General features: G+C 40.8%; 1 protein-coding gene across 2 annotated transcripts in view; it reads left to right on the top strand.

The window, feature by feature from the left end:
• Positions 1 to 17,914, top strand: part of SORCS3 (sortilin related VPS10 domain containing receptor 3) — a 579,951-nt gene that overhangs the window by 474,708 nt on the left and 87,329 nt on the right. For both annotated transcript variants that reach the window (XM_072805399.1, XM_072805400.1), the window contains exons 9-11: positions 6,058 to 6,237; positions 15,896 to 16,042; positions 17,490 to 17,592. In XM_072805399.1, the coding sequence (XP_072661500.1) occupies positions 6,058 to 6,237; positions 15,896 to 16,042; positions 17,490 to 17,592 (430 nt within the window). The remainder of the gene's footprint in view (positions 1 to 6,057; positions 6,238 to 15,895; positions 16,043 to 17,489; positions 17,593 to 17,914) is intronic.

Here is a 17,914-nt window from a genome sequence, read left to right as displayed (position 1 = left end):
CTGCCCTCACACCTCTCCCTCCTCCCAGCCTGTCTGTTCAGAATACAGTCTCCTGGGGCACTCCGTGGCTTTGAGGGTTTTGCAGAGAATGAAATGAACAGCATCAATAATGAATGGCATTATTAGGAGCCTTGTGTGGAGTCCTCCATAACCAGTCCCTGGGAGTCCAGTTGACATGGAAGGCACCCACACTACCAGAGGGCAAAGAGGCACAGGACAGGGACCCTGACGGCCTGGCGTAAAGGCAATGGAGCTTCTGAGCAAGAAGTCCTGAGCTATCTTTCCAGCTCTTCCACTTGCTTACCCATGAGCTCAGGTCTTCTTATCTGTGAAATGGGTATCACAATACCATTGACCTATACTAAGCCCTGAGCTTCTGGAGAATGTAAGGTTTAAGAAACACTCCCTACTCTTGTGTTCCTGGATGTGGCTCACTGCAAAAACCACTCATTCCCATGCACCTACTAAGATGCAGACGCCTGCCTTCGACAAGATAAAATTCCCATTCTTTATCTCATAAATGGTTAACTGAACTCTTTGCCCTCACTGACCAACCTGGACAAAATGCTGGCTTGTTTGACTTGACCAGACTTAGTTTGGCTTTTCACCTTCCCCCAAGCCCTTAACTTTGATTCAGTCTTGAGCAGATGTGAGCACTGGGTACTCTTGCCAGCACTAGAACTCAGAACACCCCTTGTTAACAGGCTTTCTGAAAATCACCTGACTATAAGGAGGACGGTTTTCTGTTCAATGGCCCCCTGTCCTGCCACCTGCTAACCCTGCTCACACACCAGGTTGTCTCTAGCCTTATTTTACTTTCTCTGTGAAAAGTAGTTCTTCTCTGACTTTACTCTGAGGGCTTGCAGATACGGCAGCCAGAGTGTTCTTCCTATTGCAATGACAGCTAGAGTGTTCTCCCTATCACAATAGTCTTTGCAAATAAAGGCTCTCCCTACCTAAGTCTAGGTTTGCTTTTAGTTGACAGTAGAATATGTTTAATCCCATTTTGAATAATAAAGGGGAGAAGAGGGAAATATGCTTGAGAAAATTTATTATAATGATAATGACAGTGATATTAACCTTTTCCTTAATTTCCTTAGGACAATTTTCCTTAATTTTTACATTGCCCCAAATACTGATTTAATCCTTTGCTGTGTCACAGCCGCACTTCTTAAATTGTTATCTGTAATTCTAATTTCTTTTGTCACTTCCTATCTACTCTTCAGCCTAGTTCCAGCTATCTTCTGCTTTCCCCTCTTTCCACTATTCCACCAAAAATCCTCTAGCCATTGTTACCAGGGACCATCTCCAGCCAAGTGCAATAGACATTTCTCCATTTGACACTTGGAAAAAAATCCATACCTGATACTCTTCTCTTTGGAATATTTTATTCTAATTTCTTTTTCTGGTTCCTCTTCCCCTGCCACCCTTAAATGTTAATGATCCTAAGTTCTGGCATTCTGCATGATTCCTAGGTGACTTCATCCCTTCTCTCCATATTGGTGACACCTGTGTCCATAGCCTCCTCCCATATTGATTGAACTCTGGACTGCTTATTTGAAGTAGCTCCCTTGAAAGATCCCATTTTAAAACTCTAGAACTGAGCTCGGTGTTTTTATATTATATCCCTAAAATTTCATCCTTCTCCTGTGTTTACTTACTCCCTCTCTTTATTCATATGAAAACTTTTATTGGATATCTACCAAGTGCTAAATACTTAGAAAGTGCTAGAAGTGAAGTGATAAATAAGAAAGACACAGTGTCTTCTCTCTGGGAACTTACCATCTAATGAGAGAGACTGACATAGAATAAATGATTATGCAAGTTTTTAGCTATGGGTGTTTAATTATGATTATATGTGTACACTAAAAAGAAGCAGAGAATTTTGAAAGTCAGAAATCAGGCATATTAAAGATACTCCCTTTTCCTTTATCCCCCTGTGGGTTCTGCCTCCATATCTCACCCATCCATTTCATAGAGTTCTCATAGAAAACCTGCTTCCTTTGTTCAGGCTCTTATGTTTCACTACTTAGATTATTGCAGTCACTTCATAAGCCTTCCTCCTTGTCCACTAAGTCTACCTTCACGCTGCCTCCACAACAAATGTGATCTTGCAATGAAGCTGGTCTTCCCCAGCCAGATTTCTGCATTGGTCATTGCTAATTTTTCCTTTTTTCCTGCTTAAAATCTTGTGCCAATTTTGTATCTCCTTCTGGGTAAAACTTAAGTGTGCCATGCGGAGCCCCTTATGGTGTGGCCACTGTCTGTCCTCACCTCCCTCAGGGAAAAACTGTTTTCAAGCCACTCAAGTTCCATATGTCTCCATGGATTCCCCTGCCCCCCATCTATAAGCCTTTGTATTCCTATCAGTACTGTACTGAAGACTTTAGTCAGGTTCACAGAAGGACAAGAGTGCATGATATCCCCACCACCATGAGGCACCTGCTTGAGGTCAGGTTGTATTTCTTGTTCCTCTCTGTACTTCTATTATAATGCTTGGCACATGGCAGGTGCTGAATAACCTATGTATTTTTATAATGAATGAAGTTACATTTAGCCCAGATTACACAAAAATGCTTCAATCATGGGGAAGTATTTTCACCATTGTTTACCTACGAAGTCTCACATTTAGGTTTGTGAAAGGCAAATATGATTCTTCCAAATTAAAGGGTTATTTATAATTGTTATCCAAATAAAGGCAAGAATGTGGTTATATCTGATGCTGTCCAAATTCCCATTTAGTAAAGTCCCGATCAGAACTGGCTTACCGCTTTTCCCCCTTGAAGCTCTCTCTCTTCATCACCACTTACATCTTGCCCTACTTGTTTTTAGGAGTAGCAAGAATGTCTTCAATTTTGTAGGAAGGAGGTGACACATGCTTAGAGGTTAGATTGAGATCACAGGATTTAAGAAATATACTTTATTATCATTCAGATCCCTGTTAGACCAATATTACTGATAATGCTTTTATTTGTTCTTGAAAACTTAATATTCTGGTTATTATTGGTAGATCCCTATTCAACTATAAGATCTATCTGGAGAGAGGACACATAGTTCAGAGCTTTTTCAAAGAGTGATTTTCCAGACTGCATGCACCTGACTTATCTGGAAGGCTGGTTCGGATGGTAGAGTTCAAGGCTTCACAACCAGACATACAGAATCAGAACCTCAGGCAGTGGGACATAGGAGTCCGCATGCTATGATCTCCAGGTCATTTTGGTGCATATTGAGTTATACACTCACGATAACAGAGTTTAGCTTCCTGATTCTGATAGTCTTGGGTTTAAATCTTAGTGATATCATTTATTAGTTAAGTGATTTAGGGAAATTAAGAATCTCTGGAGCAAACTTCCCAGTCCTAGATGCTAAAGAGCACTCCATCCCTCAGAGCCTGCAATACCTGAGCACCAGGTGATATACCCCAGCACATCTCCCAACTAAGATACACTCACAGCAAACCTGGCTGCATTTAATCCTGACCATGCCCCAGTGTTTTAAATTGTTTTTTTCCCACTTTTTTACATTAGTTTAGTCTAAAATAACTTAGCTCATTCATTTTTATAACCAAAACATCTGGGAAAAGCCGGGCATTTCTATTGCATTTTTAACAGGGTAAGTGAATTTAATCTGTATTTCCTGCAGCTGCTATTTCCCCTCCTACTGGGTTCTTGGGCTTTCATTCCACACCAACACAACACAATTTCATCACAGGGTTTTTAAGAGGAAGCCTTATTTCCATTTTCAAGCAGCTCAGCAGGAACCTGTAATTCCATAAGGTATGTAAGCACAAATGAGCTAGCGAGGTCTTAGTCAAGGCGACCTAGGGAGTTCAAGGCCAGACACTGAAGGTTTGACAGATCCTCCAATAAAAAGATCCAGAACGCATCTCACTTTTCCCACCTCATCGTTGTCTAAATCGAATGAGCTTGCTCCTTTTTAAAAACATCTTGGAGAAACTCTCCATAGTTGTGACATTATAGACATTGCTACCTCCTTTTATTGCTGAAATCATTTCTGGGAAAGGTTGGTTAAACAAGGTAAGAGCCTGGTGCTTTACTTACTGTCAACTCTAATTCCCCATGCCCGTACTATGTATGGGTGCTTACCACCACAGTGACAGGGGTCCTCTCCTGCTTTCTCAGGATGCCATTACTCCTTGGCATATACACCTGTTTAGTTATACATTTTTTAACTGCTTCTATTGTGCCCAAGATTGTGAATCCGAGAAACCACCAAGGAGCCAACACTGATGCAAGTACATGAGGGTTTATTTACAAGCTCGAGCGTGGGTCCAAGTATATTCCATACAGCAGAGCAGGGACTTGGACCCCGAAGTGGGTTACAGCTGGGTTTTTTATGGGCTGGTCTAGGGGATCTTCAGAAGGGGTGGAGGAATTTTTTCAATTCCAATATGGGGGCAAAGGTGGGGGAGTTTCTTAAGATCTGATATGGGATTCTCTGCCGAGGGCATTCTGAGCTTTATTGTCTTTCCGATATGGGATTCCCTGCCTAGGACAATCACAGTTTTCCCTGTAAAGTTCAGTTCTTATTCCCAGGGACCTAACATGGCTGTACTTGTGCTAATGCTAAACTTGAGGTGGAATGGCCTTAATTTTTCTTGGCCTCCACACTTCCATTATGTCAAGTGTTTATATCTGTGTCATTTCCTCCTGACAGTGTGAATTCCTTGGGCAAGAACTAGATTTTGTGATAATCTTTGTATGGTGCCTTGCCATATATGAAAACTGGCTTTTGTAAACTTTTTTGAATTGTGAACTGGTTAGATTTGATTTTGGAAATGTTCTAGTCCAGGTATACAAGCTAAAGTGACTTCAGGGACTAGAAAGTTCATCACCTATCACATTGATATGTGAGAGGCAGATCATAAGAACTTTTGGGTGCTTGAGGCTGAAGTTTCATGAGTGCTGACTTCGTCTAAAAGACTACACCAAAAAAAAAAAAAAAAAAAGACTACACCAGCAGGTATTCAGTAGAGGCTGTGATCAGACCAAGCATTTGTGATTCATATTCGTCTCATGGGTCATAGGATTGCAGCTTCTAATCTGGAGGCTGTGTATCCAAATGGTTAGAAGCTAACAATTAAGTTAGAGCTCTACTGCTTCTGTCACTTACTAGGTATGTAACATGAAGCAAGTTGGCAAACCTCTGCATACCTTAGTTTATGCTTCAGTAAAATGGAAATTATACTACCTCTGTGGGAGAATTATTTGGATTTTTAACTGAAATAGTACATTTAGATGACTTAGAGTGGTGCTCCGATGTCAGCTATTTTTATTGGTAGCCCAATCTTTTCAGTGTTTTGGTGAGAAAATTGAAACTCAGGGACACAAACACCTTCCACACCATATAGCTAACTTATAGCAGAGTTTCTGTTATGACCCAGAACACTAAATTCCAGGTTGAGTGTCCTTTCTGCAACTATGATTTTCAAATATTATCTTATTAGCAGCAGAACCTCCCTCACATTTTATTCCCCAAATATTATGCAGAAGTCCAGGATAAAACAAATTAAAATGGTGCCGATCTGGTTGAAACAGTGTTGGAAGCCCAGAGCCCTACCCATTAGCTCTGCCTCCCTGCCACCCTTCTTGCAATCTCCATGACTCTGAAGATCCCAAAGAGAAGTTTCAAAACCACTACACTAAAAAGTTTGAAAATATGAATGAAGATCTAAAGCCAGGGATAAGCCCTGTCTTCTTTGCATGTGCGAGTTTCCTCTTGCAAGGCTGTATGTCTCCGTTAGCACTAACACTAACTTTCAGGTATAAAAATAAAAAATGAAAGTGGATGAATCCCTTGAAGCTGTGGAAAATGATACCCACCAAAGCCCCTTACACCCATCTTACTGTCACTTAGCAAGGAACAGAAATCACGAAGCTCTTAATTTATAGCCTTGGTCCGACACAGAATTGTTTAACATTGCCTATAACTCAAGCTTTTTCCCAACCATTCATGAGTCATGGTAATTACTCTGGGTCCCAATGGGCAGAGAGATATGGAGATCTGCTGCCTTACAGGTTTTCCATCTTCTTATAGGACATGCACATCATCAGTACCGATGAGAACCAAGTGTTTGCAGCCGTTCAAGAATGGAACCAGAATGACACGTACAATCTGTACATCTCAGACACGCGTGGCATCTACTTCACCTTGGCCATGGAGAACATTAAGAGTAGCCGAGGTCTAATGGGAAACATTATTATTGAATTGTATGAGGTATGTAGCCAAGATGATCCTGCACCTGGAACTGCCTTTTTTTTTTTTTTTTTCCCACGAGTTTTAATGGAATAAACACAAGCATTGCAGTCAGCCAGTCCTGGGTTCAGATGATGGCTATACCCTTTAGCGATTGTGTGACTTCAGGCAAGGAACTTAACCTTCCTGTGCCTTAATCTCCTCACCTGTAAAAATATTTACCTAATGAGATGCTTGTGAGAATGAGAGATAATGTATAAAAAGCATCTAGTGTGGTGGTTGACTCAGCAAACTTGAACAAATGGTAGCTGAAGCTGATGCTCTTTTGTGTATGAGCATGATTACAAGCCAGATGCACAGGTATTTGACCTACATGGGCTTGCTTAAGTCCCTTTATTCAACTCTATGGACCCTGTGTGGAGGTATGTATCTATTTGTATACCTTAAATTATTTGGGAAATTACATTTTATGAACAAATTTTACAGGGAAAGAAAAGTGACTATCATTGCTAAGGATGAGAGTTTCCCTAAGATGCCACGAGATGCCAACATATGTGCCTGGTGAAGAACTGACCTTGATCTATGTTGAGTTGTTTAATATGATCATCTTCCTGAGTTTTCAGTTCTGTTGAGGTTTTGTTTTTCAATGTGATCACCAGTTCAAGAATAATTTATCTGGGAAACCAAGTGACTCCACATAGGGATTAGAGAAAAACTGGCTGTGGTCCTTTTTTATATCTCTAGTGGCAGTGTATGACCTCTAATTGTCCTGGCCACTGCACTCACCTTGGTATGATGGATTGATTCAAGTAAAGGGGTGTATTTCATTATCCAGCATTCACTAGTGACTGGTGGTCAAACCTATACCTGCTACGCTGTTTGAGATCATTCATTCTTGGAGGGAAGAGTTGTCTGCCATGAATGGTAGCTTCAGATGGTATGGGTGAGCTGCTCCATTACAAGTTTCATCTTTGAGGAGTGAGAGTGGCTTTCAAAACTGAGGGATCCATGTAGGGGCTTCTGCTTTATAGTGGTCTCTTCTGAGCAGTGCCCATCAGAGTTCTAGCATCCCCACACTGGTATCTAAGTTACTGAGGGTGCTGGAAACATGTAAGATTCTAGTTATGTTATAAGGTAGGATTGCCACACAAAGGTCTGGGGTGAATAGAAGCACATTCAAAAAGAGAGAAGTGAATGGCCCTGGATGTAAAACAAATCAAGAGAAATACTGTGATTTCCTAGGAGGTTGTTGACAAATGCCTATTCCTGTAACAACAAGGCCTCAGTTTGGGAAATAGCCCAGTTTTCTTTGCTTGTTTGTTTGTTTTGTTTTTTTTAGAATTACAAAAACTGATGATTAAGATGTGTAAAGGGCTTTGGGAAGCTTACATTTCCATGTATCTGATCATACCTGGAGGCAGAAATACAGTTTGTTATTGGGGAGTAAGTCACCTCTGGTGGGAAGGTTTGGATGAAATGTTCCTAAGACTGAGGCCATTGCAACCAGGTTCCTGTAAATGAGGCTGTAGAGATAAGAGGATTATTCATTCTCCTGTGGCCAGACCTTAGTAGGGCAGGATAGACATTGCTGCAGATGACCTTTCAACTGAGAAATCCCTTTGTCTCTGATCCTATTGATAAGGTGGGTGAGTTTGGCACTGTGCTGTTCCTTTTGTAATAAAGAGTACTTTGGTCATTGTGAACAGTGAGACACTCTGAAGTGGAGCATGCATGGATCGAAATGAAGAATGTGCCTAAATGTATGTATTTCTTTTTGTCTTACTGAAGTCAGTCTTGCATTTTCATTCTTTTTGGGAGAAAAAATAATGCATGACGTTCATCTTATCTATAGAGAAGAGAGATACCAGGCAAAGCAACTTCTCTAAAGCCAGTTCTATTGAGGTTGTTCTCCGTTTAATTTTTATCAAGGTTCATGGTGCCCCTGCTTTATGTTAAAGCCCATGAGGAAGACAAGAGAGATACTGATTCTTACCCTCAGGAAGTTTTCAGTCTAGTTTGTCAGACTTGGAGGAAGTCAGTGAACAAAGGTTTTGTTTTTTGTTTTTTTTTTTTTACCTGCCCAGACTGGAGTCAGTTGAGACAAAGGGTGAGACAAATGGAAGTCAAATATCAGTTTGATTGCTTTTAAAAGTTATGTAGGAGCAAGTGAGCTTGCTAATACTGCCTGCCAGAACTGGATGCACCACTGCCATGAGGTACAGAGAATGTGATCTTTGCAGGTAGATCCCTAAAATAGTGAACATTCAGATGTGCTGTATATGCCCAGTTCCTTTTTGCAATGTTACCAATCTGATCGTAAGTCTTTTTTCCCTAGGGAGGAAGAACTGGAAGATATTCCATATTTTATGACTGGCATGAGTCAAGAACTAGATGGATAGTATAGATTTGTAAGGCCATGAGCTAGCCAATCTAATTGCATAGAATAGATGCTCACAGGTACAAGAATGAGTGCCTGATAGGTGGTTGGAGTTCAGATTCTAGAAGGCATTTAATACCAAGAAAATAAATTGTATCCTGACACTATCTAGACCATGACCATATTGAAGGTTTTAACAGAGGGTGATGCCGTTTTGCACCTGGAGTTGCATTCTGTGATTTGGAGATAAAGCTGAATTTAATTGGTCTCTAGGGGTCATTAGGTTTTAACCTCCTTCACTAGAGACTCTCATAGAAACTGAGATTGTGTACCATATGGCCAGTTAACAAAGAGACTATAATTTTTCTGGACTCTGAATGCCCTTGAGTAATGCAGCTGGGAAAAGTAGTAAGCTTTCACATTTTCAATTCAACTAAATTAATACAGTCTCATAAACTATATTTTGTTTGATGAGATGAAGCTGGTGCCTGAGACTCATAATCTACTGGAAAGATATGTGACCCTATTAGGGTAGTTAGGGATCACAAACTAACTTGTATTAAAACTGTGATTTTCCATGTTGTAGAATCACTAGAGAGGAAGGTTAATTCTAACTTGAGGAATTTGGAGAGACTTGGAGATGACCTGGCTTAAAAGATAAATTATTGGAGTCTGGGAGAAAGGCATGTCTGGTGGAATCCCAGCATGAAATGAGAACCAGAGTCTGATGAGTAAATGCCCACTTTCATGGAATGTTGAATTATTTTGCAGAACAGTGGGGATTAATATTGCAAAGGTAGTAAAAAAGAGCTAGATTGAAGAGTTGGGCATTTATTTGGTGGGCTAACATTTCTATCTGTCCTTCCCCTACATCTAATACCTAGAAATGATACTTGGATGCATGATGCAATCTCCTATCCCAAGTTAATATATAACTTTATATTATGATGTGATAGGGTATTACACCTGTTTAGCCTTGTCTGAAATATCAGAGATACCTTTACATAACACAGATGTGAGGTGGCTTGGGATGAGCACAGCCACTTAAATCTACTTAGTACTGTATCACTCCATCTTGCATGTGGCCCTCTCAAGCTTCTTCTTGACCATGAGAAAGGACAAAGAAAATAGAAAACTTACTTGAGAATTCACCATGAAGGTCTTGACACTAAAAGATCTTGGAAACCATGGGTAGGAATCCACCTTCTCTGAACTCCCTAAAACTGAATAAAGCAGAGACATTGTTTCCTGGCCTGTTGTCGAGAGTTTCTTCTCATTCTTCTTTAATCTCTGCTTCCAAGTACAATATTGTCAGGGCTGTAATTACATAATAAGGTGAGAAAATAATTCTTGCAGGCCGCCGAATAATAATCTCTCTATTAAGGTATCAGAGCCCTTTCCATCAAAACCAGTTTGGTGATGACAATGAATATAATCTGTTAATGTGTTTTCACCATTATTCTGTGATACTCTTTTCACGTAGAGCTGTGTTGTGGTTTCCTCACATCACTAACTCCAAACTACATTTCTTCTTCATTGCTTTCCACTGATAAATCAAGAGACTAATATATTTTCCAACACCCTCAGTTATATTATAGAAACATGCTCTGAGCTGTTGATTGGATGCATATTCTTCAATATTTTCCTGGATATTAAGCATCCACCTCACACCTCATTATAATAATAGCAGCATATCAGGTAATGCCTTAGATTGGTGTCATTGAATAAATATATAATGCAAGCTGTAGATGCACTGCTAAATATTCTATCACTCACAGTGTTGAAAGTAAAAGAAACAGGGGAAATTAATTATAATATTTTTTATTTAACCAAAATATCTAAAATATTATCATTTTAGTATATGCTCCATTTGAAAAATTACTAATGAGGTATTTTATATTTTTCCATACTAAATCTACAAAATTCTGGGTTTATTTTACACATCCCACATCTCTCGATTCATATGCTAAATTTTCATCAGAAATACTCCATCAGTATTTACATTTCATAAAATTTGTGTTAGAAAGGTAGATTCACATACCCAGGTTATTCCAAACATACTTAAAAGTTTGCCAATAAAGAATTGGGTATCAGTTTTTCAACTGAAGTTCAAATTGGTTCAAATAAAATATAGCTAAACTTCAGTTCCTTGGTTCCACTGGCCACATTTCAAGTGGTGAGTAGCCATGTGTGGCTAGTGGCCATAGTATTGGTTCGCATAACCTTAATGATTCATATACTTTTGCCATATCTCTTTGTGGTAGGTGTCACCCCCTCTCGTGCCTGTGAGAGTACAGATATGCAGAGAATTTAGTAACTTGGGTCAGATCACACAGATAGTAAAATGGTAGAGCTATGCTTTAACCAGCCAATGTATATTTGAATAAAAAGCCCAGGCTCATTAGGGAAATAAAAATCAAAACCACAATGAGATACCACCTCACACTAGTGAGAATGATGAAAATGAGCAAGACAGGAAACAACAAATGTTGGAGAGGATGTGGAGAAAGGGGAACCCTCTTGCACTGTTGGTGGGAATGTGAACTGGTACAGCCACTCTGGAAAACTGGAGGTTCCTCAAAGAGTTAAAAATAGAGCTACCCTGTGACCCAGCAATTGCACTGCTGGGGATTTACCTCAAAGATACAGATGCAGTGAAATGGCAGGACACCTGCACTCCAAGGTTTATAGCAGCAAAGTCCACAATAGCCAAACTGTAGAAGGAGCCTCGGTGTCCATTGAAAGAAAAATGGATAAAGAAGCTGTGGTCTCTGTATACAATGGAATATTACTCAACCATTAGAAATGACAAATACCCACCATTTGTTTCAATGTGGATGGAACTGGAGGGTATTATGCTGAGTGTAGTAAGTCAATCGGAAAAGGACAAACATTATATGGTCTCATTCATTTGGGGAATATAAAAATTAGTGAAGTAGAATAAAGGGGAAAGGAGAGAAAATGAGTGGGAAATATCAGTGAGGGAAACAGAACATGAGAGACTCCTAACTCTGGGAAACAAACAAGGGGTAGTGGGCAGGGGGATGGGGAGACTGGGTGACCAGCACTGAGGGGGGCACTTGATGGGATGAGCAGTGGGTGTTATGCTATATGTTGGCAAATCGAACTCCAATAAATAAATAAATAAATATATAAATGTGTGTGTGTATATATATATATATATATATATATATATATATATATATATATAGTTGTTGTTGTTCTTTAAAGCCCAGGCTCTTCCCACCATGCATTTTTTCCACATTTTTTTATTGAGGTATAATTTATGTATAGTAGAATTTTCCCTTTTTGATATGAAGTTCTATGAGTTTTGACAAGGGTATGCATTTGTGCTACTACCATAATTAAGATAGAGAACTGTCACCCCACAATATTTCTTCTGATGGCTTTTTTGTTTTTTAAAGATTTTATTTATTTATTCATGAGAGACAGAGAGAGAGAGAGAGAGAGAGGCAGAGACACAGGCAAAGGGAGAAGCAAGCTCCATGCAGGAAGCCCAATGTGGGATTCGATCCTGGGACTCTGGGACCATGCCCTGGGCCAAAGGCAGGCACTAAACCACTGAACCACCCAGGCGTCCCTGATGGCCTTTTTGTTTTCAACCATTCTTCCACCCCAAATCACTAGCAGACCAGTCTGATTTCTTTCTCTCTCCTGTTTTGCCTTTTCTAGATTTTATGTAATTGGGTTTATACAGTAGATCGTCTTTTGATTTTGGCTTCTTTTACTTACAATCATGCATTTGAGATTCACCCATGTTGTTGAGTATCTGTACGTATTCCTTTTTCTTAAATTGCTGAGTGGTATTCCATTTTGTGGATGTGCTCTGATTTTTTTATTTATTCACCAGTTGAAGGACATGTAAGTTGTTTCCAGTTCTGCGTGATAATGAATAAAACCTCTATAAACATCCACGTGAACATAGGTTTTTATTTCTCTTGGGTAAATACCTATGAGTAGGATTACTTGGTTGAATATAATAAAATATATTTATAAAAAGCCACCAGGCTGTTTCTAAAGAGGTATTCTCATTTTGCATCCCCACCAGAGATGTATGGGAGTTCTGGATGCTCACATCTTCACCAATACTTGGTATTATAGGGTATGTGAGTGCATTTAGCCACTGTGAGGGGGGCCTACTGATACCTTATTGTGGGTTTAATTTGAATTTCATAATGACTATGTGGACCTCACGAGGATGGATAAAATGAGACTGTCTGAGTCATCTTTAGTATTCTGGTTTCTTTGCCCGTCTTTTTGATGTTCTATTCCTTTCCCTTTCCTTGTGCCTGCTTCCCACCCTTTATCATGAACTTAAGTGACCCATCGTTGGCCAGATGGACAGCTGCTTATAGCCTCCACAGGGACATCTTTCCCAAACTCACCTTTGTCGGCCCCTCACCACAGGTCCCACTCTAGGGACAGCTCAAGGCAGACCACAGTAATTGCTTTTCTCAGCAGAGCCCTGGTTTCCTTGTCCTAAGGGCCCAGAGAGATGAGCAACAGATGACCGTGCCACCTGGATTCAGTGCTCTGCCAAGAGGTTGCTGTCAGGTTCTCTTCATACCTCAAATTGATTCCCAGAAGGAAAGTGGGCCATTCAGACCTATACTTGTATGACCCTCTTCTGTGGCCACCATCCCAAGCTTGTGCCCTTCTCTTTGAACTCTGGGCCAACAGCTACAAGCCATGCTTCTGATTTCAAACAACAATGGGAGATGGTTAGAGTTTATCAGATGTCAGGTAACTCCTTGGATGGAAGAGTTAAAATGAGTGTCTCATTCTTTTATTCCTTTATATTGCATACAGTGGGCTAAGTAGTGTTTCATGATACTTTTGCATCAGAGACATATAGTGTGCCTACATGTGTACACATGCATGCATATATGGATATGAGTACTATGCTGCAACATAAATACATCTCATACTTGGGTTGCGATAAAAAGTTTAAAAGTTGTTGGCCTACGGCACACAAAAGCAAAGTACCCTCCAAATTTATAGTCTATTCACACACGATATGGAGCCAAGAAGCAATTCAGTAATAATGTAAGAGTTTTGAGCAATCCAAATACAAATTGGAAGTGTTCTGGTTCTTTGGGTCTGGAGGGAGATTGCCCTGACTCATGTGCAACTGCAAGAGAAAGGCTTTTAGAGCTGCAGATAGCTTTTTGGGAAATCTTCAGTCCTGTGTCTTTTCAGACCCCATTTTCCATATTTTGTTCTCAAAAATATGGTGGTGTAGTGCTCAATGGGAAAATATGGTAGTGACCATTACATTTGCCCAAGATACTCATCCAGGAGGACACAAGAAGCAAAGCATCTGAATGGCTAGTAAATTCATGCTGTAATGCATCCAGCTAGGAGGCAGTAGATGAGGGTGACAGGAGCCCCACAGGAGCGGGCTTAGAAGTCTAAGTCAGACTTGTATATTTTTCTCCTGGAGGTAGACACCAAGGCCCTTGGTATGCATTGGAGGGGGCCAGCTGACTCAGGGGGGAGAGTTCTCTAGAATCATTATCTGGTTGTCCAACAGAAAAGGTACTAGCTCTGTGGCTAAAGAAAATACCAGAAGGCATCCATCAGACAGTTGGTTCTAAAGGAACACAGATTCCACTGTCTCTGAGAAATAATTGGTAGTCAGGTTTAAGAAAAACAGTTTTGCAGTAGATTTTATTTTTTTATTTTTATTTTTTAAGACTCAATTCCAGCACCCAGCATCACACCCTGAGCAGAAGGCAGAAGTTCAACCACTGAGCCACCTAGGCGCCCCTGCAGTTGGTTTTAAAGACTGAGGTGATGAGAGAGCCTCAGAGCCCCTAGATGAGCATAGAAGATGCCAGTCTTCCTGAAATGGCACTGATTTTAAGCAGTTAGGGCAGGGAGGCTTTGCCCGGGGAAGGACAGAACTCTGACACCGTGCCCCTCCCCCTACCTTGGCTTCTGTCCCTACCCACCCTCTGTTCAAGTTAGAAATCTAATCAATTCCTTTTTTGGCCATTTGTCAAATTCCCCTGGTGGTGTCCTTCCCAGATAAATTCTGTTCTCCTCTTGACATTCTTTGTCCATTTTTGTTGTTTGTTTTTATCTGGTTTGGCATTCTTTTACAAGGGCAATCAGGTTATTATTTTTTTTTTTAAAGAGCAAAAATTAAAACAAACTTCTTATTTCACCAACCAAATGTTGTCATTAAAAAATAAAAGAGTTCACTTCTGTGATATTCTTTCCCACTGGTATTATCTCCGCTAACCATGATCCTCAAAGAACGGGGAATAAATACACTTAAAATTCTGAGATATCTATTTCCAGAAAACCTGTCAGTCAACCTCATGTTTATATATTTTTAAGTGATTTGACTTGCCTTTTGGCTTTGGAACATGCTGGGGTTATTACAGGAAGTTAGGGACTCTTTCTTTGATGTAGAGTGTTGTCATTCAGAATATCTGTTCTTATTTCCCAAAATGTAAACATAGAAGAAATAAAAGTTTGAGTTGAATCTGTAGTTACTCTAGAACTTTTCTGAATTAAAAATTTATTTTCATTCTTTAGCTTCTTGTTTTGTGGTCATGCTCTTCTCCCTTCTAAATATCAAGGGGATGCAAATTCCAATAGATCGGGAACTCTGGCAAGAATGCTCTGCATTATTTCATGTGTTTATTGTTAGCCAACTGAGGAAAAAGAGGAAGGGCAGGATTGATTCTGTCTATTTCAAAGTGACGATTGGCTGAGACCCAAAGATGACATGGAAGTTGTGCGAGATCACATAGAAAGCCAATGGCACAGCCAAAGATGGATGCCGGGTCACCAAACTGGGTCATCTGCCTAAAAATATCTGCCTCACTACTAATCAGGATGCCTAAACTTCTAGCATTAAGGATAATACCTTTATGCTTTCAAAATCTGGCTCCAACCTCCTCCTGAGCAAAAGTATGTGTTCCCCGAAGGGGCAACTTCTTTAGTCGTTATCAACCACTGCCAACTCAGAGAGAATGTTAAGAGTTAATTAAGGATAAGATACTATGAACAAAATGCAGAAACATATAAAGTGGGAAAAAGCAGATGGGTAAAAGGACAGTGGGACATCTGAGTCAGGAGCAGGCGGTAGAGGGCACAGAGATAATCTTAAACTTCTCTCAAAGGCCACATGGTATATGGCATTTCTCACCACGTTCCTCCTCTTCCCTTCTTTGGTACCCCCAATGCCCTGTGGAAAACGCTGGGGCTTCTCCCAGGTTATCAGCATTTGGCCCAACATGGTTCTCCATCTCTTCCCCTTTTTCCTAGGTAGCAGGTATCAGAGGGATATTCTTGGCCAATAAGAAGGTGGATGACCAGGTGAAGACATATATCACTTATAACAAAGGCAGAGATTGGCGCCTACTTCAAGCTCCAGATGTGGATCTGCGTGGAAGTCCGGTACACTGCCTGCTGGTCAGTCACCCAGTCTCACATGAAGTCCACTGGGCAAGCTGGTTGCCTGGGGATGTTGCATCAGGGGCTTTCTTCCATTAAGGTGTTAGGAACATGGCTGGTTCTGGGCAGGGCTTTCCTGCAACTCCCAGGGTGGTGATCTATGGACTCAGACTGCCACACCATTTGGATGGAAAGTTCAGTTGAAGTTCACAGGCTTTTACTGAGAATATATTATGTGCTCCAACTCTCAGTAAGATAAATAAATGTTTAGGAGACAGTGCCTACATTCCAGGGTCTCAGGAAGAGCTCAGGAGTAGAAACACACCTGCTAACTGATACTATGATGCATTTTGGTAAGTGCTTGATAGATGTCAAAGTAAGCAGAAGTTGCCTTGCAAGCCCAGGAGAGGTCAGGCTGGTGTGTCCACGTGGGATAGCAGTTAATCTGCCAGCATTCCCAGGGTGCCAGGTGTATGGAATGTTGGGTTAGGCACTCTGGAGGACATGATATATAAGAGGTTTTCTCTGCCCTTAAGTGTGGCAGTTCTAGGTGGAGAGGGAAGGCAGATCATTAACAGTGAAATTCATGACCCTCTGTGCATTCTTAGAGGATCTACGTGAGAAAGTCTTCCAAGGTTGGCTTTTGCCATTGTTAAAAAGGTTTATTACCAACTTACCACACTCTGGACACTAGGTTAAAAACGGGGATATGGGGCAGACAGGGATTTTCCTTTTTTGTAGATTTCAATATAACCCCCTGTTTTCTGCTGGGGGTGCCAGGAAAATCAGAGACAAGTGTGTGCCTACCTCTAGCAACTGGTCATAGCACGGATTTTCTTTTTCCTTAGGCCTTACTCATGGCTTTGTCTTATTTTCTCTTATTTTCTTAACCTAATTTTCTTCTTTCCCCAATTTCACCATTCTCTTGTTCTTATTTATTATATAGGATATATCTTTATAAATCAATCATCCTTTTTAAGAACACCTAAATAAGGGTAAATTTTAGGTAAAATTCAAGAAACATTATAAACAGGAATCAAATAATAAAGGAGAAACAGACACAATCTGGTTGAAGAAGAGGGTAGAGGGCCTGGAGACTGCCTCACTTAGCTTCTGCTCTGCATCCCTCCCAGAGGCTGCCTACAACTCTGAAAAACTGGATGTGATGGTCAAGATCAGATACAGGGGAAGGTCAGGATCATTCTGTGGGAAGGAATGGTCAGGGAGGCTTCATAAGGCTGACCGTGAACAGGACCCTGATGGATGAGGCAGGAATGAGTAAGGGAGGGGAGGCCTACAGTTGTGATGGGGTCAGCTTCTGATGTGAGCATACCGGCTGCCTCAGACAGAAATGTCTCCTGCCCAAATCTGAGTGAGCGGTTGCTTTTGGAAGCCTCATCTCTGGTGGGGCCGGTATGTGTGTCAGAAGTTTGCTGGAATGAAGATGTTTTCTTCTCCATTTTAGCCCTTCTGCTCCTTACACCTGCACTTGCAGATCTCTGAAAATCCGTATTCTTCAGGAAGAATCTCCAGCAAGGAGACAGCCCCGGGACTTGTGGTGGCTACAGGTAAGGAAGACATTCCTTGTGCTTCTTCCTCCCTGATGGTTTCTGGAATGTATTTATCACCTCTTTGGACTCATTTGAGCATTGGGTAAAAGCAAGGGACACTCTCCCCAGAAAATAGGCAGGGTCATGGAACCCCAGGGCCAATCTCATGACCCAGGAAAAGAGCTCCAGACACTTGTAACTTCAAGGTTACTGCATGTCCCACGTAGTCACAGAGCTATTCCTTGTGCTTAGCAAGAGGCCAGAGTTCCTCTCAAAGTAAACTGACTGATCAGAAAGCTTGTTTGTCATAGGGAATTCTTACTTTAAGACACCTTGATAT

The sequence above is a fragment of the Canis lupus genome, chromosome 29 (genome assembly GCF_048164855.1).
Source record: "Canis lupus baileyi chromosome 29, mCanLup2.hap1, whole genome shotgun sequence".
Lineage (NCBI taxonomy): Eukaryota > Metazoa > Chordata > Mammalia > Carnivora > Canidae > Canis > Canis lupus.
Note: the sequence above shows the minus strand (reverse complement) of the source record. Positions and strands in the feature narration are given on the sequence as shown.